Here is a 25,365-nt window from a genome sequence, read left to right on the forward strand (position 1 = left end):
GGTTAGCTAGATTTAATAGGATGAGTTATAAAAAAAGAAAACACAAAAGCGTTTACTGAAATACTTTGCTAAAGAGCTAAAGACAGGAAATGACACTCCCGGTAGGTTATGCAGCCTGTTAGCACACCAAAGCTAACAACTAGCTAGCTAGCAACCCATCCAACTGGAGGCGGACTGGGCGTTGGTTGCTCAGACAACTGCTGAAGCTAAATAGCGACCAATTTTTTTAATAATGCTACCAATGCTAACTCAAATAATCATCACTGCAATTTAAAACAATGTTTTCTGGTAAGTTGTGACAGCAGCTGACAGTGGCAGTCTCACCCATAACGTTAACGCTCCCTGCCGCCTCTAACACCGATCATTCACAAGCCGACATTCCCCTTCTCACTACTTTTGCTCGTCCTGCGCACAATGAAGCACGCAGCGCCTCGTGGACTCAACAACGCTGCGCCAAAATTCTGACGTAAAGTGTACACGAATAGTAATAGGAGGCATATATTTATCTCGCGATATTTCGGAATTTCTTTGAGTAACAACTTGGTCTCACGAGAATAAACAACCACGACCGTAAAAGAGATAATACATTTTTGACAAAAAGGACCAGATTTCTTTCTAAAATGTTAAAACTGATTTAAACTTTGGATTTCTTTTATTCACAAATACATTTTAGTTGAAGTGCCGAATTTACTTATTAATTGGCACTTACTTAATTTGCAGTTATATGCAGCATGTATGTTTTTGTTATTTTGTTTGACAAGTTTAACTCAACGTCAGTGTAAACTACAGCACTGTAGTAGATAAACAAAGTTCCTGTAACGTAAGTCATATAGTCAAATTGTCACAAACAGCGTCATTTGCATCCATAGCAACCAAGACTGCACAATACTCCTTGGTCGGATTGGACATATGTCGGACATGCAGGGGAAATAATATTGCGTTTTCTCATTTACAAATATCCGGGTGTCTTTTGAAGCGCGAATAACAATTATATCACCTGTACTCCCGACTGAGCACATTAAAAGAGGCGGTATTTGTATTTAGCTCTTTAAATGATCTGCTAACTGCTACTGCGAGGCAGAAAAAAAAAAGGGTAAGACACTTATCATGTTTTTATGGCAGCACGGTAGGGTAATTCAACTGCTTATTTTACCCAAACAGTTATACACTAGCCTTGTTTTTTACTGAAATTACTGTAAAAAAATTCCTCTGATGAGTTCTTTTGATTATCTGAGGTTAAATGTGTGCTTCAACTTCTTGCAGGTCCTTAATGAAAAATGGAAAGGGTGTATCCTGAAAATGTCGGCTAAGAGAGTGAGACAAGAAGAAAAATTGCCCTTGAAATCCAAAGGAATCCACAACAAGTAAGCTGGGTGATCTCCTTTTTAAAGATTGCTAAATGTCTATTACACAATTTAAAACTCATCTCCCTGACGTGACTAAAAGAAACCACCTGATAAGCCTGTTTTTTAGGGCATCTTATGATCTCAGGAGGCTCCTGTCCCTACTTGCCAAAAGCAGTTCCAGACAAGAGGTGAACAACAACATATGAGGACACGAAGGCAGTGTGTCTAGACATTTCGATAATGTACATACCAGCTCATATTTCTTCAGTCAAACCTGTGTGAAGGTTGTTGTCTGAGACTCCTTGTGTTACAGGTGGCAGCGCTGAGGCACCGTAAAGCATGCAGTAGTCGAGCCAGCAGTTCCCCACATCCTCCAAAACACACCAGTAAACACATGAGTGACAAAGACATCAGCAATGAAGAGTCGGAACTGGAAAAATTCAGGTTCATCTTCTTAGAAAGTTTTTTACATCACTTTAGAGTTAACCTGAAAATAGAAATGACTTGAAATGATTCACTTGTTTCACAGTAACTTGGATGTTTTAGAGAAAAAAAAACGGAAGGGGGCATCCAAACCAGAGTAAAATATGTTTCAAACATCAGTGTTTCCACAGAAAATTCTAATTCTAAAATCTCAAGAAAAGAAAGACAGTGTTTTCAAAGTCATTGCAACAGGCTGCCACACATTTTGATTGACAATCTTCCACTTCATCAATGGTTTTCAGGGTTGTTGTTGAGTCCATTTGTTGTTATAGTTATGACTGTCTGAAATACAGTGTTGCTCAAGGGTCTGAAGATCAATTATAAGATTAAATACTAGTGTTCAGCCTTGTGTCTCACATACAGAAATTCCTCCCGAACTCTGAATCATTAAATGATATCATGTACTGTAGATAATGTAATCCATAAAGTTTTGCGATGTTTACCTTGAAAATAGTCATGAAATTGTTGAAATATTTTCCCACACAGTCTCTCACAGAGTGCTGATACAATTTTTTCTGTGTCTTTCTTTGAGAATTAATAATTAAAATACTTTACAAGTGAGAGCTCAGGTATTTAATCGAGCTAGAATATTTACTGTTTATTAATAACAACAAATGATGAAAGATTAATCGGTTGAATACTCTAAAACAGATAAGATTTTTGGTTTGATCCGACCAAAGTGTGAGTAAACTAGATTGTCCAGTGTTGGAATCTGGACACTGGAAAACTAGCTTGTCATTTTTAACAGATTTTATTTCTAAACTTTCAAATGTGACTAACATCAGGGTTAGAAGATTAAAAGTCATTCTCCACTGGCCACTGCACACAATACAATTATTTGTCAACAAAACATCTATCATATTGCAAATGTCCCTGATGTTAACTTGTTGAGCTCTTTTTAAGTTAACTAATGGTGTTTCCTAGATGTTGGAGGCTGAACACTGACTGTTTCTTGGAAGAATCACAAACAGTCTGGTGTTTTGTTTTGTAGTTAATTACAGATAATTTCATTTTCCAGCATAACGTACAAAGACCAAAGATGTTTCAGCGCTCACCCTCTCAGTAAACTGTTCTCTGATATTCTTACCTCTTTGGTCAAGAATCGACTCTGCAGGTAAATTATCCTGGAAAGCTTTTTTCTCTTGTGATAGATGAAGCTTACGTTATTGACAATGTTTCCTACTTTGACAGTGAATGGATTGATCATGCACCATCTGAATCAGTCCTTAGAGTTCTCATCTGCCTACGATTATTGATCCGAGATTCAAACTATCAGGTACAAGCTGAAAAAGTCTTTTTTTTTATTTATACAGTAATGTTTATTATGTAATTGATGAATACTTTCACTGTATAAATACAACAGTTTCTTGACTTTTCTTTAGAAAATTCTTCATCAGCTCCAAGGCATCAGTTTACTTGCCAGGGTAAATATACTTAGATTTGATCCATCTGTTTAAACACGACATTCATTTGTTTATATCACACAGCACCTTCATTCCACTTCTATTTCTCCGCAGTATACAGAGTCTGTCACTGCCAAGTACATGTTTTGTGGTGAGCAGGCGTTTGCAACACAGAAGCTTGTTACAATGACCTGTGAGTAATCTGTAGTATGATGGAACGACACTGATAACAGGAGATGTGTTCGTCCTTATCAGCGGTGGCCTTTCTGATCATTTTGCAGACATGTTTCAGAAGCTGTCTGCCACTGAAAGTCAGAGGCTCTGGGTCATCGAGAGTGGCGCTCACAGGGTGAATAAATGATAGCTTTGCAAATCATTTTCATGCTTGAACTAAATACAACGGAGGGCAATTTCTTTTGTGGAATTATAGATTACAGCATAATGTATTTATTTATTGTTCATATATAGTTACATTTGTACACATTTACATTATTGGTCTTTACAGTTTGTATTCATTTGTCCTATTATTGGGATTTTTATGATTTTTTTTTTTCCCCTTCTTAATAGTAGTACAATCTGACAGTTAATCATATGCCCATATAACCATCATTCAAAGCAGAATATATCAGAATATATCTAAAACTAATGGCTGCATTTCAGTTAGGTAAGCAGATGAGACTTAATTCTGTCTGTTAACCTCTTAACTGTCTTTGTGGAACCAACCTCATGTTCATGAGTAACATTCAAATCTGTCAAAAACAATTCATTAAACACATTTATGTTTCATACAAAGAGATTTTTTTCCATTTAGACAACTCTTGGACTATTCTTATATTTCTCCTATCAAAACAGGAAATGCAGTTTCTGTTTCACATACAGCTTTTTGTGAGACTACCCATACAAGCCAACTTAACTCTGAGAATGTCCTTGTAGCAACAGAGATGTGTGAAAACATCAGTGCAATCAACACTGGCCTACACATATTTAATTATCATTAATTGATTTAACATTGTGGAAAGAAAATTCCAACTTTGAACTTTTTTTAGACCCTGGTGAAGCTCCTCGGCACATCAGACAGCGATGTGTTACTGGGAGCTCTGCTGGCACTCATCGCTTTGGCTGAGAGGTGAGTAATGTTTAAACAAAGGCATTAAACACACATATCATTTAATATTGTTTAAAGATGTTGCAAGATTTTTTTCTGCAGCCCAGAGTACAAGAAGGAGATTGGGGAACTGCCCATAGTAGCGAGCCTCCTTATCATCCTGCAGGACTATGATCTGCTGTCAAAGAGGTTAGAAACCACTAACTTCTCGTTGCTCTTATACTGTTAAGTAAAATATTTTGTCTCTTTTCAAATGCTTAAAAAAGAGAATCTCTTTTAAGCATTTGTTCTTATGAACATATATATGACCCACATAATACAGTGTTTAAACATCATCCAGGATGAGTGCCGAGCTGCTGAGGCTCCTGTCGCCGGTGCAGCATGTGAGGGGTCAGGTGAAGGAGCTGGAAGGAGTGCCAGTGCTGCTGAGCCTGCTGCACGGCCGTCACCCCAAGCTGCTCTGGAGTGTCACCTGGATCCTGGTCCAGCTCTGCGAGGATCCTGACACGAGGACAGAGATCCGAAGCTGGGGTGGAGTGCAGCAGCTCCTCTGGCTGCTCAAAGAGTAAGCATATTTATATTTAAATTATACTGCACCATAGGGAAGGCAAGGGCAAGGCAAGTTTATTTGTACAGCACAATTCAACTACAGGGTGATTCAAAGTGCTTTACAGATACATTAAAACAGTAGAAATAAAAAGTACGATTTAAATTTTAAACAAAAAAGAAAGAAATAAGAACAATAAATAAAATCAGATAAAATCAGTAGTTAAAATGTGATTAAGTTTTGAAACTCAAGCTTCAGATTTGGAGCTTTATTCAAATGCAGCTGAAAATAGGTGTGTCTTCAACCTGGACTTAAATACACTGAGTGTTTCAGCTGATCTGAGGCTTTCTGGGAGTTTGTTTCAGACATGTGGAGCATAGAAGCTGAATGCAGCTTCTCTATGTCTGGTTCTGACTCTGGGAAGTGATAGAAGACCGGATCCAGATGAGCTGAGGGGTCTGGAAGGTTCATACTGGGTCAGGAGGTCACTGATGTATTTTGGCCCTAGACCATTCAGAGCTTTATAGACCAGCATCAGATCTTTAAAGTCTATCCTCTGATGGACCGGCAGCCAGTGTAAAGACCTCAGAGCTGGACTGATGTGGTCCACTTTTTTGGTCTTAGTGACCATGACGATATGAGTTCAGTTGGCTTTATGTTGCATACAGAGCCATAGTTAATTTGATTTCCCATTTTGGACAGTTCATGTTCAGGGTGGTGAAAATAGTCTGGGTGTTTTGTGATAAGATAGGAGATTAGTTTATTGTTGTTATTATTTAGTGTAAAATATGGTCATCAAGCAATCGGGATGCAGTGTCTAACCCTTACCAGCAGAGGGCTCGTTCGCTACACTGTGTGTTCAGGGACAAAGGGAAGTCTCGCGGGAATACGTTCCGCGAACGAGAACACACCTGTGAATGCGAAAGAAGCTGTGTGTGGCGAACGGGAATAAATAAGTTTAGCTACATTTGCTCTTTGCAGGTAAGAAGGGAGGGTTAGAAGGGTGTAATTGATGTGTGAATATGTTATGTGGTATTTTATAATCCCGGTTGGACTTAATGTGATTTTGGTTATAAACGTTACTTGTTCAGCGAACGTAATGTACTGAGGAAGGCTGGCCAGTGGTTAGTGTTGGTTGCCTAGCAACCTCGAGCGCCCGTTAAGCTGGAGAATAGCAGTCGATCTGCGCTGCTCATGTGTAGTTTATGATTTTAGTAATAAATAACTTAAAATAGATATAAATTAATTTGGTTAATATGACAATGTTTATGTGGTACTTTATAATCCAAGTTGGACTTTGTGATTTTGGTTATGAACGTTACTTGTTCAGCGAACGTAACGTATTGAGAATGGCTAGCCAGTGGTTAGTGTTGGTTGCCTAGCAACCTCGAGCGCCCGTTAAGCTGGAGAGGAATAGAAGTTGATCTTAAAAGCTCGCGCTGCTCATGTTTAGTTCATGGTTTAAGAAATAGATACATGATTAATTTGGTTAATATGACAATGTTTGGGAGACGTGATTGACTGACTGTGTATTTCAGAAGTAAGTTGATATTGAATGTACTTGATGAAACTGGTTTTTGAATAGTGATGTAAAATGCATAATTATTTGTTTTGATGTTGGTGCTGATGTTATTAGCGAACGAGAACACACCTGTGAATGCGAAAGAAGCTGTGTGTGGCGAACGGGAATAAATAAGTTTACCTACTTTTGCTCTTTGCAGAACAAAAATCATTACAACAAATTAAATGTGTAGTGGAGGCACTCTTCACTCTGCACCACGCTACATATTTTGGTAGCAGAGGATGGTTGATTCAGCCCACGGCCCAGTCGCATAGAAGTCTAGAAGGACAGAGCAGAGGAGGACCATGGAGGAAGCAAGGGATGAATTAAGCAGACTACTGCTGACACTGAAGGAGACGGAGCTCATTTCCCTTTGTGATCATCTAAAGTGTAACGCACCTGTCGGGGGGTTTGCCAGCAAAACAAGACGCGCCCTCATCAGGTTAGTGGAGACAACCTTGGATGAAATTGAGGAGGATGAAGAGTCCACAGAGTCATATCAGCAGTATCTTCAGCGTGTACTGTCCTACTTGGCCCCTCTGAAGCTGACACCGGGGAAAACTGAGGCTGAGAGAGTAGTTCAAGAAATAAGTGAGTTGGAGAACTTGAAAATGCAGTACCATAAGTTGCAGCAGCAGATGGCAGAGGAAATCGGAGCGTTGGAGGAAAAGATCAAGCGGAGGACACAAACAGCAGGAGGAGACAGTACGCCTGTCATCGTGACTGTAAAAGAAGAGGACACAAGAACTGCCACCACAGCACCAACCAGACTGCCCGAAGTAACGCTGAGGCGGGAGTTCCGGATAATTGGACAGATTGGAGAAGCTGGTCAAAAGGAGAAATTGTCCTACACAAGCCTCATCAACCTAATTGAGTCTGGACAGCGGAAAGGACATGGAGAAGCGGAGATTATTGAAGCAGTCACACGTGCTGTAAGTCCAGGTCTTCATCTGAGGGAGATGCTTGAAATAAAGCGAGAACTGACGCTGTACACCCTCAAAACCATACTTAAGGGTCACTACAAAGTGGACTCCGCCTCTGACCTGCTGCATAACCTGATGAACATGACACAAGATCCAAAAGAATCAGCACAGAATTTCTTATTCAGAGCAATAGAACTGAAAGAGAAGCTAATGAGAAAATCTGCTGAGGATGATGCAGGTGAGGAAGGTGAGCAGTTTAGTCCAGAGCTAATCCAGAGAAAATTCCTCCGTTCCATAGAAACTGGTCTTTACAGTGATGCGGTTAAGTTCCAGCTCAAGCCATATCTCAATAACCGTACTGTCACAGATGAGGTGCTAATTGAGCGAATCAGTGAAGCTGCAAACTTAGAACAAGAAAGACAGCAAAAACTGAGAAAAACAGCCATAAACAAGCCCCCAAAATTCATTGAACTGCAGGCAGAGGTGTATCCACCTGACATCTCAGCGGCAGCAGATGGCACAGTTACTAATCGTGAAGCAGCGGGGAAGGGCAAGAAAAGTCAGGGACTCAAGATGGAGGCAGACTCAATAGAAGCACTCAAGGCTGAGGTTCTAGAAATTAAAAAGTTGATGTTACAGACAGTGGAGGCCACAAAAGCCAGACCGACAGAGAAAATGTTTTCACCAAGCCGTAGTCGGCCCAGGGGTTGTAGGGCATGTCAGGAAGCTCAGATAGGTGACTCCTGCAGACATTGCTTTAAGTGTGGACAAGAGGGGCATCTCTCCAGAGGATGTCGACGGACCAGAGAGCAGCAGGGAAACGAGACTGGGCTACCGAGCCGGGACCCTTGGTAGCCCATGAATCATCCAGTCTCATCATGCAGCAACCTGCCCCCCCTCCCACACTGCCTCAAATCTCATCAGTCAACTATCTCCCACCACGACGTAAGGAAAGACTCATCAAGTTGATTGCAAAGCGACACACTGTCTATTGTACACTGGATACGGTTCCAGTGGAAGCATTATGGGACTCAGGCGCTCAGGCGACCATCATTAATGAAGAATGGAGAAAACTGCACTTACCGCACAGCATGGTGCGACCTCTCAGTGAACTGTTAGGATCAGACGTTTTATTGGGAGTGGCAGCCAACCAGACTGAAATACCCTTCATGGGCTGGGTGGAGGTAGAGTTCAGATTAGGGAAAGACTCCGCCATGACAAAGCCACTTCTCGTACCTATTTTAGTGTCAAGTGACCCACGTGTAGCAGAAGAGCCCATAATTGGCTACAATGTGATAGAGGAAATAACAGGAGACGGTCGTCAGACAGAGACAATCAACACTGTGTGTCAGGCCTTCCGGATAACAGTCAAGACAGCACAAGCAGTGCTTCAGCTCATCCATGCCCCTATTGGTGAGGAAGATGTAGGAATTGTACACACAGGAAAAAGGACACTCACTTTAGGCGCGGAACAGGTCACCACAGTGTATGTTAACGTCAACACGGGAGCTCAGTATCATGGTCAAGACCTGCTTCTAGTCCCAAGTGAAGAACCTACATTGCCAGAGGGGGTAGTAATAGAGGAGGGTCTAGTCAGCATCCCCAGGAAAAGGTCAGGTTATGTGCCAGTCCCCATCGCCAACACAAACAAACACAGTGTAACCCTGACCCAGCGCACCGTTCTTGGTCACCTGCAAACAGTCAAGACTGCTTATGCGGCCAACGTTGAACAGATGAACAGAGGAGAGGGAGTGAAGCTACCAACAACACAGCATCAGCCACAGGTGAGGGCAACTAAAAAACAACAACCCGCCTGGTGGGACCCTCCGGTCGATCTTAGTCACTTAAACGAGGAACAGAGGAGGACTACCAAACAGCTGCTGAGAGAGGAGTGTCACGCGTTTGCGTACGACGATGACGACATCGGCTCAATCCCCTCATTGAAACTCCACATCACGCTGCATGACACCACTCCAGTAAGAAAAACATACATGGCAGTCCCAAAGCCACTGCACCAGGAGGTGAAGGAGTATATTCAGGACTTGTTGAATCGGGGCTGGATTGTTCCTTCACGCTCTCCATATTCCTCACCAGTGGTGTGCATGCGAAAGAAGGATGGGACTTTAAGACTGTGTTGTGACTACAGAGAACTGAATAAAAGGTCAGTCCCTGATCGCCACCCCATTCCCAGAATCCAAAATATGCTTGACACACTCACTGGCAGCTCCTGGTTCTCCGTACTGGACCAGGGGAAGGCCTATCACCAGGGGTTCCTGGATGAGGAGAGCCAGCCCCTGACTGCTTTCATAACCCCTTGGGGCCTGAACCAGTGGGTCCGAATCCCGTTTGGGTTGAGTGCGGCGCCCGCGGAATTCCAGAGGAACATGGAAGACTGTTTGCGTGGATTGAGAGATGTTATGTGTCAGCCGTATCTGGACGACAATTTGGTCCACAGCCCAAGCTTTGAGGACCACATCGAGCACCTGAGAACTGTGTTACAGAGATATCAGGAGCATGGGGTCAAACTCAGCCCCCGCAAGTGTGAAGTTTTGAAGAGGAAAGTGAGATTTCTGGGACGGTTGGTGTCTGGAGAAGGCTACACTATGGATCCATCTGAAGTGGCCCCTGTCCAAGCCTTAAAGGAGAGAGCGCCTAAAACCGTGGGAGAGCTGAGAAGAGTGATGGGATTCCTCTCATACTACCGAACATACATCCCAAACTTCTCCAGGATAGCACAGCCTCTCTACCAGCTACTTTCAACTGCACCTGATAAGATGAGCAGAGAGAAGATCAGGGCCACAACCAGGAAGAAAGGTAACCTCCCACCTAACACTCCTATACAGTGGACAGAGAACCACCAAAAGACATTGAACTCTCTCATAGACAAACTGATAGAGCCTCCCATCCTAGGGTACCCAGAGATGACACAACCATTTGTCCTCCACACCGACGCATCTCAGGAGGGATTGGGAGCAGTACTCTACCAGAGGCAGAACGGCAAAATGATAGTCATAGGCTATGGTTCTAGAACTCTAACACCACCTGAAAAGAACTATCACATGCACTCAGGGAAATTAGTTTTTAGCACTAAAATGGGCAATATGTGAACGTTTTCAAGATTATCTGTATCATGCTCCACACTTTGTAGTGTATACAGATAACAACCCCTTAACCTATATCCTTTCAACAGCTAAGCTTAATGCTACAGGTCATAGGTGGGTGGGTGAGCTGTCCGAGTTTGACTTCTCCATTAAGTATAGGCCGGGGAAGAGTAATGCAGATGCAGATGGCTTATCCCGCATGCCATTAGACATTAATGTGTTCATAACCCAGTGTACAGAGGAGGTGGGTCAGGAAGTGTTTAGGGCAACAGTGCAGGGAGTCAGTGTGCAGAGAGACACCCCCCCGGTCTGGGTAGCCACAGTCCCCATAGGAACTCTAGACTTAGTGAGAGATGCGAGTGCACACCCGCAAACCAAGTCCCTGACACCAGAACAGATCCGAGACAGTCAAGAAAGAGATCCTGTCATAGGCCAAGTTCTGTATTACAAGAGAGAAAATCAGCACCCGTCCAGGAGAACTCTTAAAGTGGAACCGCCGGACGTCAGAGTATTAATGAGACAGTGGGCAAAGTTGTATGTAAACGAGGATGGAATTCTCTATAGGAAAGCAGGAGATAAACAACAGCTTATCCTCCCAAAAGAGTACCGTCAAAGAGTGTTCCACGAGCTTCACAGAGAAATGGGACATCTTGGGGTCGAGAGGACTATGAACCTGATTCAAGATCGATTCTATTGGGCTCGTATGTACTCTGAAATAGAACACTTTGTCACCCAAGAGTGTGAGTGTCTCAAAGCAAAGCGACCTCACAAAGCAACCAGGGCTCCCATGGCAACCATTGTCACAACACGGCCAGGTGAGCTAGTTTGCATTGACTTTTTACACTTAGAGACATGCAAACAGGGATTTTAGTACATTTTAATTGTGATTGATCATTTCACTGGTTTCGCCCAAGCCTACGCCACGAAAAACAAGTCCGCCAAGACTGTTGTTGACAAACTATTCAATGACTTTGCACTGCGCATTGGATTTCCAGAGAGAATCCACCATGACATGGGAAGAGAGTTTGAGAATCAGCAGATGGACCAACTACAGAAGAGCTGTGACGTGCGGGGGTCGCACACAACATGTTACCACCCCCAAGGCAACGGAAAGTGTGAACGATTTAATAGAACAATCTTATCAATGCTCCGTACCCTCACAAGTGAACAGAAGGCTGACTGGAAGAGCTCACTGACAAAACTGGTGCATGCGTACAACTGCACCCGCAGTGGGGTCACAGGGTTCTCTCCCTACTACTTGCTCTACGGAAGGTCACCTCGCTTACCAGTAGACCTGCTGTTCAACCTACAGCCCAGAGAGGCAAAAGAGACTTATACGGAATATGTACAGAACTGGCAAAACCGAATGCAGCAAGCCTATGAGATTGCATCCAAAACAGCAGCCCGAGAAGCTCTACGAGGCAAGAAAGGCTATGACAAAAGAGCACATGGAGCCGACCTACAACCTGGTGGACGGGTGCTTGTGCGTAACATGCCAGAGAGGGGCGGCCCTGGTAAACTGCGATCCTACTGGGAAACTAAAGTGCATGTGGTGGTGAAGAGAAGGAGCAGTCACAGCCCGGTGTATGAAGTAGCACCAGAGGGAGGTGGTAAGAGTCGCATATTGCACAGGAATCTTCTACTCCCATGTGACAGTCTGCCCTTGGAGAATCCGGAACCCATCCCTGCAAAACAAGAGAGGAAAATGCAGACACGGACGAGAACAAGACAGCACCAAATCAACCAACCAGTGGAGGACTCTGAGAGCGAAAGCGGTGATGAAGTTGAGCTGGTGTGTCGTTTCCCATACGGCCAAGAACCAAGTCAGAGAGCTGTAGACTTGAATCCAGAGGCAGAGCCATTTGCACCAGCTCTGACGGTGAAAGACAGAGCACCAGATCTGGAAGATGCAATGGTTGTGGAAGAGGATGCAGATTCAGATGACAGGAACATCACAGCTGATGGACATGGTGGGAATGACACTGTAGAGCCTGTGGAAAGTCTGCAAGAGTCGTTAGAAGAAGATGATCCAGACCCTCTGCCAGCGACCAGCTACACGCGGCGACACAGGCACCGTCCCCAAAGACTGACCTACGACTCCTTGGGTGAACCAACATGGGTGAACGCGGGTGCAGAGAGCTGGCACGTTGGGAGAATGTCCTCAGCCTGTAACCCACTGGTCATGTGGCGACCGTGGGCAATGATCAGACATTGACATAATGGGTTGAACTCACAGTATACGAACATTACTCAAGTTCAGAGAAAACGGACGCTGAAAAGTAGAGTGGTGAAATGTTATGGACTGTGAAGAAGAGACAATTCCAGGAGAACAGATTGAACTGCTACTGTACAAACGAAGAGACTGGTAACAGACTAAAAGAACTGAGGCCGATATGAGTTCTGTTATATTTGAGAGTTGATCTGACTGGGGTCAAGAGTACAGCAACTGATCTTTAGTGGTATAGGTCTAAATGGGTCAGATACTTTGATAAATGGGTACTAAGGGAATTGAATGTCAGGTGCCACTTTAAACTAAGTAATACCATGTTTTCAGAGAGAAAGTTCAAGGTGTTGTGCAAAGGTACACTTTGGGTATCTGAAATGTCTGAGGACATTTATTATTGGAGGGGAGAGTGTGGCATACAGAGCCATAGTTAATTTGATTTCCCATTTTGGACAGCTCATGTTCAGGGTGGTGAAAATAGTCTGGGTGTTTTGTGATAAGATAGGAGATTAGTTTATTGTTGTTATTATTTAGTGTAAAATATGGTCATCAAGCAATCGGGATGCAGTGTCTAACCCTTACCAGCAGAGGGCTCGTTCGCTACACTGTGTGTTCAGGGACAAAGGGAAGTCTCGCGGGAATACGTTCCGCGAACGAGAACACACCTGTGAATGCGAAAGAAGCTGTGTGTGGCGAACGGGAATAAATAAGTTTACCTACTTTTGCTCTTTGCAGGTAAGAAGGGAGGGTTAGAAGGGTGTAATTGATGTGTGAATATGTTATGTGGTATTTTATAATCCCGGTTGGACTTAATGTGATTTTGGTTATAAACGTTACTTGTTCAGCGAACGTAATGTACTGAGGAAGACTGGCCAGTGGTTAGTGTTGGTTGCCTAGCAACCTCGAGCGCCCGTTAAGCTGGAGAATAGCAGTCGATCTGCGCTGCTCATGTGTAGTTTATGATTTTAGAAATAAATAACTTAAAATAGATATAAATTAATTTGGTTAATATGACAATGTTTATGTGGTACTTTATAATCCCAGTTGGACTTTGTGATTTTGGTTATGAACGTTACTTGTTCAGCGAACGTAACGTATTGAGAATGGCTAGCCAGTGGTTAGTGTTGGTTGCCTAGCAACCTCGAGCGCCCGTTAAGCTGGAGAGGAATAGAAGTTGATCTTAAAAGCTTGCGCTGCTCATGTTTAGTTCATGGTTTAAGAAATAGATACATGATTAATTTGGTTAATATGACAATGTTTGGGAGACGTGATTGACTGACTGTGTATTTCAGAAATAAGTTGATATTGAATGTACTTGATGAAACTGGTTTTTGAATAGTGATGTAAAATACATAATTATTTGTTTTGATGTTGGTGCTGATGTTATTAGCGAACGAGAACACACCTGTGAATGCGAAAGAAGCTGTGTGTGGCGAACGGGAATAAATAAGTTTACCTACTTTTGCTCTTTGCAGAACAAAAATCATTACAACAAATTAAATGTGTAGTGGAGGCACTCTTCACTCTGCACCACGCTACATTTACGCAGCTGTAGTGCAGGACACTCTTCTTGCAGACACATGTGTGTTCAGAGCCATGACAGCTAAACGTCTGCGTCGATTGCGTCGACGCTGTTCGCGTTCTTGTGCTTCAAATTGTCGATGGATTTCCTCAACTTGGACATTATAGTGCTCTTGTATTCTCCGCATATGTTCTTCGGCGGCATCCCACGTTGTGACCATACACACCCCGTAAAATAACATCTCCATGAACTGCATATACACTTGCGTGACCGAACAAACAGCCAGCAACAAAAACAAGTCCTCAAGGTGTCCCGCCATCGTTGGTTTTAAAAATTTGATGCAGACAGGTGTATTTAGGCCTACCTCCGACGTTGTGCCTACGTCATTGTACACGCCCAGCATTTTATGTGTTTCGTGTGACGCTCTGCCACTAGGTAACGCCCCCGGAACTCGGCTTCAGGCGACACGGATCACCTAATACGCCAAGCTTGTATCCTCTGTATTTACTTTACTGCAGTGCATTTAAACCAAAACGTTTCCTGAAGCAACAGAACATACTTTTCTGTCCATACTTGGGTGATTTGTGAGGGTCATGGTGAATCTAACAAGAATGGCTGTAATGCTATAATGTTACAGGACTCACAAGAAACATTACAAGAAGGAAGAACAAAACTGAGCAGAAGTCAAGACTTCAAGTAAACCGGATGTTATCATCATTATGAAAAGATCAATTTGGAAAGTCATCCCAAAAATTCTAAATAACTACAATAAGTCTGCCGGGATGTGCCCACTGTGTGCCCTGACTTCAGGCTCTTATAACTGCTTTATCTGCATGGTCTTGGTTTCAGTTTCATCCGTGCGATCAACATTTCTGTAGCATTAGTGGGAAGGTTTCACATCTTCTATGACAAAACTTTGTTGTGAGGCTTAAAAAATGACAGGGCAATGCCATTTGTAACTTTGTCAGTGTGCTATACATTGCCACACTAACTCTTTCAATAACAGGCAGTATGTCTCTGACCGCACGTCCATGGAGACACTCTCTGACTCTGCCGGTCGCATCCTGAGGGAGCACATGAGAGATGATGTTGGCCCATTGGAGGAGTCTGACCACACTCTGGCCCTGATGTCAGGTCAGCAACTTAACCTTCCATGGCATCTCGCATTTTTGATATCAATAATGTATTTTCTCAAAGGTTTGTTATGTTAAAATCATCCCATACATTTTTGTGCAGGTAATGTTGTAAAATGATGTAAAAGAGCAGTAAATGTTTACTGTAGCTTGCCTCGGCACAAAAAAAAAGGATCATTTCCTCTGTAGAAGTCTTATCAGTCAGTGAGAATGTAAACAGATTTTCCCTGAAGTGAGGCAGTCGAGAGCACTGAGACTTGACTAAGTGTATCTTTAATTTCAGAGGAAGTGGTTGTAAATTTCCTGTCTCTGAGTCTCTGATGATACTGCAATACACTGCAGCTCATTTGGGTTTTAAAAAATGTGCAAAGAAAGACAGCATGTCTCCTCCAAAAAGAGTTAAAAAAGATAAAGTTTACATTTCAAAAGTATCAGTGATTCCAGTCTTAGTTCTGTCTGTGACTGTGGGAGAGTTTTCTAGATATTCACATCTTTCTACAACTGGAAGATTACATGTGTGAGTTTTGTAGTTGAGTGATGTTCCCTGTAATTCCCTTTTCAGCCTGCTGTACAGCTCTGACTGAGATGAGCCTGGATGACACATCTGCTCACCATATTGTGCAGGTAAATAGTATTTACGTGACGAGCACGTGGTAGTTTCTGAAATGCTAAACACTCGCACACATTGCATCAGTTCATTTTGACTTTCTTATCTTAGGAAAATGGCATCTTTATAATTGCTAAATTAATTTTACAACATAACTCCGGACCAAAGGCCACTTCCTTGCAGGTATAAGCTCTATCTATGCATTAAATCATACAATAATGCGAATAGAAGTGCATCTATTATCAGAAAATAAAGTGTTTGTTTTTCTGTTTTGGCAGTGCTATGCATTCCGGACCCTCCGGTTTCTCTTTAGTGTTGAAAGGAACAGACATCCGTTTAAAAGGTGATACAACACATACAAAAACCTTTAAGATACAGCAAAAAGAAAAGTGGAACTTCACTTTCACGTCATTCATAAATCCTTCAAAATTGGCTGCTCTTGGATGTTTGACAAAAATCTCACTTAAGCTTTCCACTGCAACTCTTTTCCCATTGCAGACTCTTTCCCACAGACCTCTTTGAGTTGTTTATTGATGTTGGACATTATGTGCGGGACCTCGCTGCCTATGAGGGGTTGCAAACCAAAATTTCACTCTTCACTGTAAGAAAACAGCTTCTAAATGGATTTGTGTGCTTGTTTGGTTGTTTGGTTTTGGGCTGTTATCACTGAGTGTACGGACAGATTAAGTGCAGTGACCATGATGATTCTTTGACTTGAAAGCAAATATATTGCATTTCCAATGCAGGAAGAGGAACTGGACAGTCTGAGAGAGAACATTGAGGCTGTGGATCAGAACCGGCCTCCCGTCAGAGTGATCAACGGTTACTCCATAATGGACCATCTGGGCACAGGAGCCTTTGGAAGTGTCTTTAAGGTGAAATGAACACCCTTAAACCTGGCAGAATGAATCACCTGTAGTGTAGTTTTGACTGATGTTACATACTTAAGCTGATTTATGTCAAGTATAGTTGATTTTAGTTAATATACTGTCAATGGTAGGTCCAAAAGCAGAGTGGCCAGAACCTTCTGGCTCTAAAGGAGGTTAACCTGCACAACCCAGCGTTTGGCAAAGACAAAAAGTCCAGAGACAGTAACGTGGAGAAAATCATCTCTGAGCTCACGATCATCAAAGAGCAGGTACGCTGCTCCGTTCTTCTCATGGTGAATTTAATATCCTACTGTTTGAGTATTTTGTGTGGGTAATATGTTGTCTGTTCTTCTTCCTCTTTAGATGACACACCCTAACGTTGTTAAATATTACAAAACATTTTTGGAAGGTGAGGATGAGACATTTATTTCGAGCCCCTGTGAATTGTGAAGAAGGAAACGAAAATCCCAATCACGGTCTCCATTTTAGGTGAGAAGCTTTACATTGTGATGGAGCTGATTGAGGGAGTGCCGCTGGCTGAGCATTTTAGCTCGTTGAAGGAGAAGCAACAGCAGTTCACTGAAGACAGGATTTGGAATGTATTCATTCAGGTAAAACTAGTGAACTTTGTCCTCTTAGAAAAGTGAACCTTTAACTGGGGAAGCACTGGTTTTACATGGATTTTCACAGAAGAAAGATCTAAAACTTTGTTTTAGTTGGATAGTCTTCTTTAAGTTAATAGACAAATGTAGCATGATGAAATACAGCCCACTTGTAGCAGTAACTGTAATAATCTTTTAGCTATTATAAAACACGGGTATTGATTCGCTAAGGTATGAAAATCAGTGGCAGCAGGTCTGATGGAGGGATGAATCCTCCCCAGAGCCCGGACCTCAACATTACTGAAGCAGTGTGGGATCATCCTAACAGAGAACAGAACAAAAGGCAGCCGACATCCAAAGAAGAGCTTTGGGATGTCCTTCAAGAAGCCTGGAGAACTATTCCTGAAGACTCCTTAAAGAAATGACAGAAAGCTCGTCTGAGAGGGTTCAGGCTGTGCTGGAGGAGAAAGGAGCTCAGCGCACATATTCACTTTAAAGCTCGTTAGACTCGTAAAAACTCTGATTTTTGCCTTAAATACTGAATTTCTTTTTCTGTTTGAACATGTTTTACTAAATAACCACCTTTTCCTGACAATACATAAAGAAATAAGGGGCATTATCATTTCCAAATCTTTTCAGTACTTCAACTCCAAACCGATTTATTTTCTCTTTGTCCTTTCAGATGTGTCTGGCACTGAGGTACCTGCACAAGGAGAAAAGGATAGTCCACCGCGACCTCTCACCGAACAACATCATGCTGGGAGAGCAAGACAAAGTCACCATCAGTGCGTCCGTATTTACAGTTTCCCACAACACATATATACGTTCAGATCTTTTAGCTGAAGTTAAAAATGCGCTTTTCCTTTGCCTGAAGCTGACTTTGGCCTCGCCAAGCAGAAACAGGAGAACAGCAAACTAACGTCAGTGGTCGGCACCATCCTTTACTCCTGGTAAGAAAATCAATCAAGATGAAGATGAAGCTGCAACACTAATACGAAAGGATGATTTTTAACTATGGCAGTTATTTGACATTCTTTTAATACACTTGGAGGTTGGTGCAGATTGTGGAAAAAAGCACCACATACACATCCATCTAATGAGCTTCATTCCAATCTGGAGCAATTTGTAGTGGTGGTTTCAGTTCTTTCCACACGCTGCACTGAGTAGAGCCATAAAGAAAAGGGATAGACCTTCATATGCTAGACTCTTTCTTGGATGATACTTTATTGTCAGTGGAAACCAAAATATGGCTCTTGGGGTGCCGATGATTCTGCCCAGAACTGTACAGGTGAAAGTTGGGTACTACAACAGTCTCATATTGACTTTGTTGACTTTGTTTGTTTGTTCGAATCTGGGACATTTCAGGTGATAGATATTAGATCTTGGTTCATGAGTGATGGCTGTCGGAATAAAGATTTAAAGAGACTACGTGTACGTGTTTAAGTGTCTCGTGTGCATGTTGTTAGTCCGGAGATGGTGAAAAATGAGCCGTACGGAGAGAAAGCTGACATCTGGGCTTTGGGCTGCATCCTCTATCAGATGGCCACTTTACAGCCTCCGTTCTACAGCAGCAACATGCTGTCACTGGCCAGCAAGGTCATATGAACACACAAAAGACTCCTGCCTTCCAGTGTTGTTATTTTTGCCATTAGTAATTGATCTTCTTCCCTTATCGTGTGCTGACAGATTGTCGAAGCCGTCTACGAGCCAGTTGAAGAAGGAGCCTTCTCAGAGAGAGTCACAGACATGATCAGATGGTGAGACTAAAGTTCCCGCTGAAAATCAATCTTATGTGTGGTTGTAAATCACTAACTCTTTTATCAATTTACTCTATCAGGTGTTTGAGTCCAGATGCAGATCAGCGGCCGGACATTGTAGCTGTCAGCTCCAGGATCTCTGACCTCATGATGAGCCTCATGGACGGACTTTACACTTCCCAGAATGCACTGGAACGAAAAGCTGAGAGAGACAGGAAGCGGGCGCAGAAGTACTTCCTGGAAAGACACAAAAGCAGGATGAACTGCTGTCACTGTAACCAGGTAAACTCAGGTTCCGAAACTCAGAACACACTATTCAGATTATAATTGTTGTATGAAAAGGTTTCTGTATTAAAATGCTGGGACACTTTTAAAAGGAGTTGCAAATTTTGCAGGAAAAACCTCTCGTGGAGACTGAATCTCTGGCTCAACAGCTCTCAGCAGCCTGCACTTCAAATGAGAGCGAGCAGGGAATCAATCAAGGTGACAGTTTCACAGTGCTCAGGGTTTAACACAAGACTGTGAAACCAACATGACAACTTGTTGTAAATGTGTTATTAGATGACGTCTTTGAAGGTGTCGAACCGTCCGTTAGTTCTATTAAAGCTACAAAAATGTTCATGATTAGAGTTTTACTTTGTGTTTTTCTCTGATTGCAGGTCACGATATTGCAAACTTTCACAGGAATGTTTATTTTGCTTGTGGATGCCTCCATTTTGGTTGCCTTTGAGGCTCATTTCCTTGTATTTGCTTATAGTTTCAGTTTTTTACGAGTCGGTTGTTGTGAATATTGCTCACTCACCCTAACCTGAGCTTTATTTTGTTACCTGTTTGCTTTATTTCAAGTCTTGAAGCCCAGTGTCACACCTGATCATATTGCAGCCAAGTAAGTGACAAAAGATCTTACCGCTTTTGATATATTTGGATTACAAGCAATTTAGTTTGGAGAACACAGTTTCAGATGCCTGTTGGTGGACAGTTATACAGATAAAAACCTGCCTTTCTCGTTTCCCCTTTTTCTCAGTGGGGATTTTGCTGCTTCAAAGATTAAACCAAGACCAGGTACTGCTTCAACATCTGATTTTTAATCTCCTGATGAGATATTTGCAGGTGGAACCAACAAAACAACTCAAAGCGCAGACATTTTACATGTCATACTGTAAAAGTCTCAAACAAACGGTGTTTGTCTTGTTTATTTAGATGTCAGTCAGTAAGTGTGTGTGTCTTTGCTCTTACCTCAGTGTCCTCGGGGATCTGCGTGTCTCAGAAGAAGCTTCGACAAATAGATGATCCCATCCAGAGACTCCTTCTGCAGCTGCACAAAATCATCAGCATCACTCAAGTACTGCAGTCTTTCTTTAATCTTATTAGAGTCAAGAAATGTACTGCCGTCACAGCAAATAGTCATGTTGGGGATTTGGTTGCTGCACGAGGTTTTTATCATCACATTACGTCGATCTAGATGCTGTTTTGTTTTTATTTGTCTTGCAACCTTCTTCGATCATTGTTTCAGTACTAACACGCCTTTTTTAAACTTCCAGCTTCCACCAGCTCCGCACTACAACATCAAACGATGCCTAATTGAGAGATTTAAAAAGTCCCTCTTTCACCTTGGCAGCGATCCATACAACCTGAAAGTGGAGCTCAGCAAGGTTCGAAGAGTCAAATTACAAGTGTGAATGGCAGAATTAGATATGTGGTGGACAGTGTGATAAGATAAACCTGACCAGATTTAAAAGCAGTTCAACACGATATCATTTAAACTGTATATGAAGTGTTGCTTTCCTCTCTCTGTGTGAGCCCCATTGTCAGATCATGCGTCAGCGCTTCTGCTCGTAACCTCTGCCTCTATCACTGAAATCCTGCTCCGAATTCTGCAGACATCAGTAACAAACATAAAGAAGTTTAAGAAGCTGCAGCTACATTACCAATAAATGTTTATGCATTAACGATGCATGTATGCGGTAACAACTCTTCTTAATGCCCTCAAGAAAACTGGAAGGATAACATTAAATAGTCAAATTCTCTGTTCGATTCCAAAGAAAATAAATGTTGACTGGAAAGCATTTTTTGTAAGCTTGCCCAGCTGTGACTAACACTTTGCTTCTTCCTCGAAAGAGGACCCGAGGACTTATATACCAAGGGTAATCCTTAAGTAGCAAACAAGATCTTGTACCTGTCGTGCACAGCTGAATAACTTCAAAATACTGAAAGTGTATGCAGTGCAATAGGTGTTTGAAATGATTTGAAATGCTGACAATAATTTCCCAAAACTAAAAGAAAAGTGCTTGATGTGCACAAACATTTGTGAGAATCTCAGATGGTTCAGTTCTGCGAAGACACAGAAAAACTATAGATTGCCAAATCTGTGAAATGTTTGGTGGACTTTGCTTGGGAAAGAAAGGAAAGATAAACTGATTTATTGCTTAACAGACTGTTTCTGCTTTAAGTGTGTTGTTAAATTAATAGTTTCCCTGTAATTTATTGTCAATTAACTGTCTAAGATACAAAAGATGTGTTACTTTATCCTCTTTGTCCCACTGACTTTGGTCAATATATTTTAAATCACAAAATAAATCTACAGATAATCTCAGTATTTAACATCTAATTGCTTGAAAAATACACGTTTATTGAAACAGCATATAAGAACACACACGCTCAACTCAAAAGGTTTAGTTCTGACCCAGCAATCACAAAATGATCAGCACTCACAACTCTGTCTGTAACACCTTTTACGATGAACAGCAGCAGAATAGAACGGGTGTTTCAGCCCTCCGCTTTTCTCAGATAACTTAAGAAAAGGCTTTCTTCAGACATGGATTTGTCTGGTCACTCAACATCTCACCAGTTTGATTTGGAGCAAACGATTAAACCGGGAGTCTTCTTTCCTCTCAGCTCCTCCAGGCTTCTCCAGAGCTGATGGAGTTGAGCTCAGCCAGCTCAGACTGGTGGCCCCTGGTGCACCACCTCCCGGGAGAGCCCCGTACTGCCGATAGCACAGGTAGAGTTCCACTGGCACACCTTGAGCTGACATTTCTGGTAAGAAAAGGCTGCAGGCTGCAAGGTGAAGCTGTCCATGCATGCATTTACATGATAACACTGATGTAATCTGATTTATTCTTGGATAGTTTATCATCAGATTGGTTCTGGTTGTTGAGTCTATTGAAATGTTCTCAAAAGTTATAGTTGAATTCTAATTCTTATTTTCTCTGACAGCTGATGGGAATCTCAAAGACGGAGTTACATATCAGCAGATGCAGGTCAGCTTTCTCACAGCAGATAATGAGAATTCTTTCAAATTAAATCCGAACACTTTACTCATTTGACTTTTTCATTGATCGATTAATGGCCTGAGCACGTGGATGATGGCTCTCGTTTCTCAGTCTGTGAAATATCAGGTGACATCTGATCATCAAATTGATTGAAAGTCAATCCCCACCGAAAGCTTTGCAATCTTTGTGCTATTAAAACCAATCAGGAATACCTGAAGGAATCCTCCAAAGTGTTCGATTCTACAGATTTGTACTGTTTTGTTACAGGTGCTAACTAAATCAGGAGTCTAATTTTGGAAGAAAATGGTTTAATCTACACTTCCTGGTTGTGTAAATGGCATGTGTGCTGCCAGGGAAGTGACTTCCTGCTCAAATATTCCTTTTCAGGGGATCATCGAGGAGCTCCTGGAAGAGAACGGCTACTATGAAGCTACGCACAGCCGGTGACCTGGAAATGTGAACATTTTACCATTTGGATGACTGCTAGAAACACATGCAAAATGTAGTCATTATAGATTATTATAAGCTTGTCAGACAATGAGTCAAGACTAAGATAAAAATCCTTAGAGTGTTCTGTTTTAATTGCATTGATTAGTTTAGGCTCTTGATTATTTTTTATTTTTTGTAAAAATCTGAACGGAGGACACCTGTTAGGCCAGACTGTTAAAACGTATAAACCAGTGTGGGGCTATATTCTCAAATAGTTCAAGTCAACTAAACATTATTCAACATGGGTGAAGGTTGAAATTGTGGCTTTTTGTAAATTTTAGGGCCAAAGAGAAAAGAAATGACCAAGAAAAGAAGTGAGAAAAAGCGGTCTTCATCTGGAAAGTTGCAAGACTCAAGAACCTTAACTTCAAAATCACATAGCTTCATACTTATACTGTATGTGTGGCATACAGAGCCATAGTTAATTTGATTTCCCATTTTGGACAGCTCATGTTCAAGGTGGTGAAAATAGTCTGGGTGTTTTGTGATAAGATAGGAGATTAGTTTATTGTTGTTATTATTTAGTGTAAAATATGGTCATCAAGCAATCGGGATGCAGTGTCTAACCCTTACCAGCAGAGGGCTCGTTCGCTACACTGTGTGTTCAGGGACAAAGGGAAGTCTCGCGGGAATACGTTCCGCGAACGAGAACACACCTGTGAATGCGAAAGAAGCTGTGTGTGGCGAACGGGAATAAATAAGTTTACCTACTTTTGCTCTTTGCAGGTAAGAAGGGAGGGTTAGAAGGGTGTAATTGATGTATGAATATGTTATGTGGTATTTTATAATCCCGGTTGGACTTAATGTGATTTTGTTTATAAACGTTACTTGTTCAGCGAACGTAATGTACTGAGGAAGGCTGGCCAGTGGTTAGTGTTGGTTGCCTAGCAACCTCGAGCGCCCGTTAAGCTGGAGAATAGTAGTCGATCTGCGCTGCTCATGTGTAGTTTATGATTTAAGAAATAAATAACTTAAAATAGATATATAATTAATTTGGTTAATATGACAATGTTTATGTGGTACTTTATAATCCCAGTTGGACTTTGTGATTTTGGTTATGAACGTTACTTGTTCAGCGAACGTAACGTATTGAGAATGGCTAGCCAGTGGTTAGTGTTGGTTGCCTAGCAACCTCGAGCGCCCGTTAAGCTGGAGAGGAATAGAAGTTGATCTTAAAAGCTCGCGCTGCTCATGTTTAGTTCATGGTTTAAGAAATAGATACATGATTAATTTGGTTAATATGACAATGTTTGGGAGACGTGATTGACTGACTGTGTATTTCAGAAGTAAGTTGATATTGAATGTACTTGATGAAACTGGTTTTTGAATAGTGATGTAAAATACATAATTATTTGTTTTGATGTTGGTGCTGATGTTATTAGCGAACGAGAACACACCTGTGAATGCGAAAGAAGCTGTGTGTGGCGAACGGGAATAAATAAGTTTACCTACTTTTGCTCTTTGCAGAACAAAAATCATTACAACAAATTAAATGTGTAGTGGAGGCAGTCTTCACTCTGCACCACGCTACATATGGATGCATGAAATGTGATCAAACATGAGTGAAACCATCTTCATAGATAAGATATATTTACTCAACGTATAAGACTATAAAAGCACCGAGTAAATCATATGTGTGCTTGCTCTTAAACTTGGCGGCTGTATTGTGTCACCACCTCAGACACATTCATGTCACCACCCCCCTCCTTCTCTCAGGTACTGTTTTTCTAAACAATGTTGTGTGACTGTGTGAAACAAATATGATTTGATGTGTGCCTATAATTAAGGTGAAACTGGTTTATTTGTGTCGTGGTCTGACCGCTGTGCTCATATCAAGCTTCCTGTTTCTTTGCACTTTAAATACTCAGGATGAGACTCTGAGGTTTGACAGTTTTACCTCCTAGCTGCCGAGCCGCATGTTACACCGTGCGTCAGCCACCATTTCCTCGCTGACTTCACTGTGCAAGAGCTTATAAGAACCTCAATTCAACTTATCACAGAGTGTAACTGCAGGTGTGGCAGATATGAAACCAGATCAGATGTTTTTTTTCCACACTTTTTATGCACATTGGGACTCTGAAATATAGTTTCTATGCAGACGACAGCAATTCACATTTTCATTGTTATTTTGAGCTAAAAAAAACTCTTCTGCACTTTGATCTTTGTCAATATATGTATGATCTGTATAAGTGATAAATTATTCTCAAAGTTTCTGATTCAGTCTAATTCAGTGTTCGCTCTCATTTTGGCGCATTGTGATTAATCTGCATAAACAAAAGTTTATTTCTGGAAGAACTGTCACTAAAAACTCAATCGCAAGTAAAATTCACAATATCAAAAAGTGCAGATTGTCAGCAACAATAGAGGAAGTACTTATTATAGATTATTAACCAATGCATAGGTAGCATTTTAGTGTTGTGA

The 25,365-nt window shown here is 41.8% G+C and overlaps 1 protein-coding gene across 3 annotated transcripts; it reads left to right on the forward strand.

Moving 5' to 3' along the window:
• The first annotated feature begins 1,268 nt into the window (after positions 1-1,268).
• On the forward strand, positions 1,269-25,046 carry nek10 (NIMA-related kinase 10). 3 transcript variants are annotated; one of them, XM_075466228.1, is made up of 33 exons: positions 1,269-1,364; positions 1,474-1,534; positions 1,660-1,790; positions 2,848-2,943; positions 3,021-3,105; positions 3,212-3,253; positions 3,347-3,425; positions 3,514-3,581; positions 4,279-4,358; positions 4,440-4,526; positions 4,678-4,902; positions 15,222-15,349; positions 15,911-15,972; positions 16,067-16,138; positions 16,234-16,298; positions 16,454-16,556; positions 16,702-16,830; positions 16,956-17,093; positions 17,188-17,233; positions 17,314-17,435; positions 18,109-18,211; positions 18,301-18,376; positions 18,893-19,022; positions 19,113-19,183; positions 19,264-19,465; positions 19,579-19,666; positions 20,030-20,069; positions 20,208-20,245; positions 20,425-20,525; positions 20,725-20,835; positions 22,079-22,184; positions 22,400-22,443; positions 22,843-25,046. In XM_075466228.1, exons 1-33 carry the CDS (start codon positions 1,300-1,302, stop codon positions 22,900-22,902), a joined length of 3,054 nt encoding a protein of 1,017 aa, XP_075322343.1. In that variant the 5' UTR covers positions 1,269-1,299; the 3' UTR covers positions 22,903-25,046. The 3 variants fall into 3 exon arrangements, 2 of the variants coding, with proteins under 2 accessions (XP_075322343.1, XP_075322342.1); XR_012769831.1 differs by having other exon boundaries at positions 22,079-22,443; positions 22,843-22,873; XM_075466227.1 differs by having other exon boundaries at positions 22,400-25,046.
• The last annotated feature ends 319 nt before the right edge of the window (positions 25,047-25,365 follow it).

Source organism: Odontesthes bonariensis, chromosome 5, assembly GCF_027942865.1.
Source record: "Odontesthes bonariensis isolate fOdoBon6 chromosome 5, fOdoBon6.hap1, whole genome shotgun sequence".
In the NCBI taxonomy this organism is placed as follows: Eukaryota; Metazoa; Chordata; class Actinopteri; order Atheriniformes; family Atherinopsidae; genus Odontesthes; species Odontesthes bonariensis.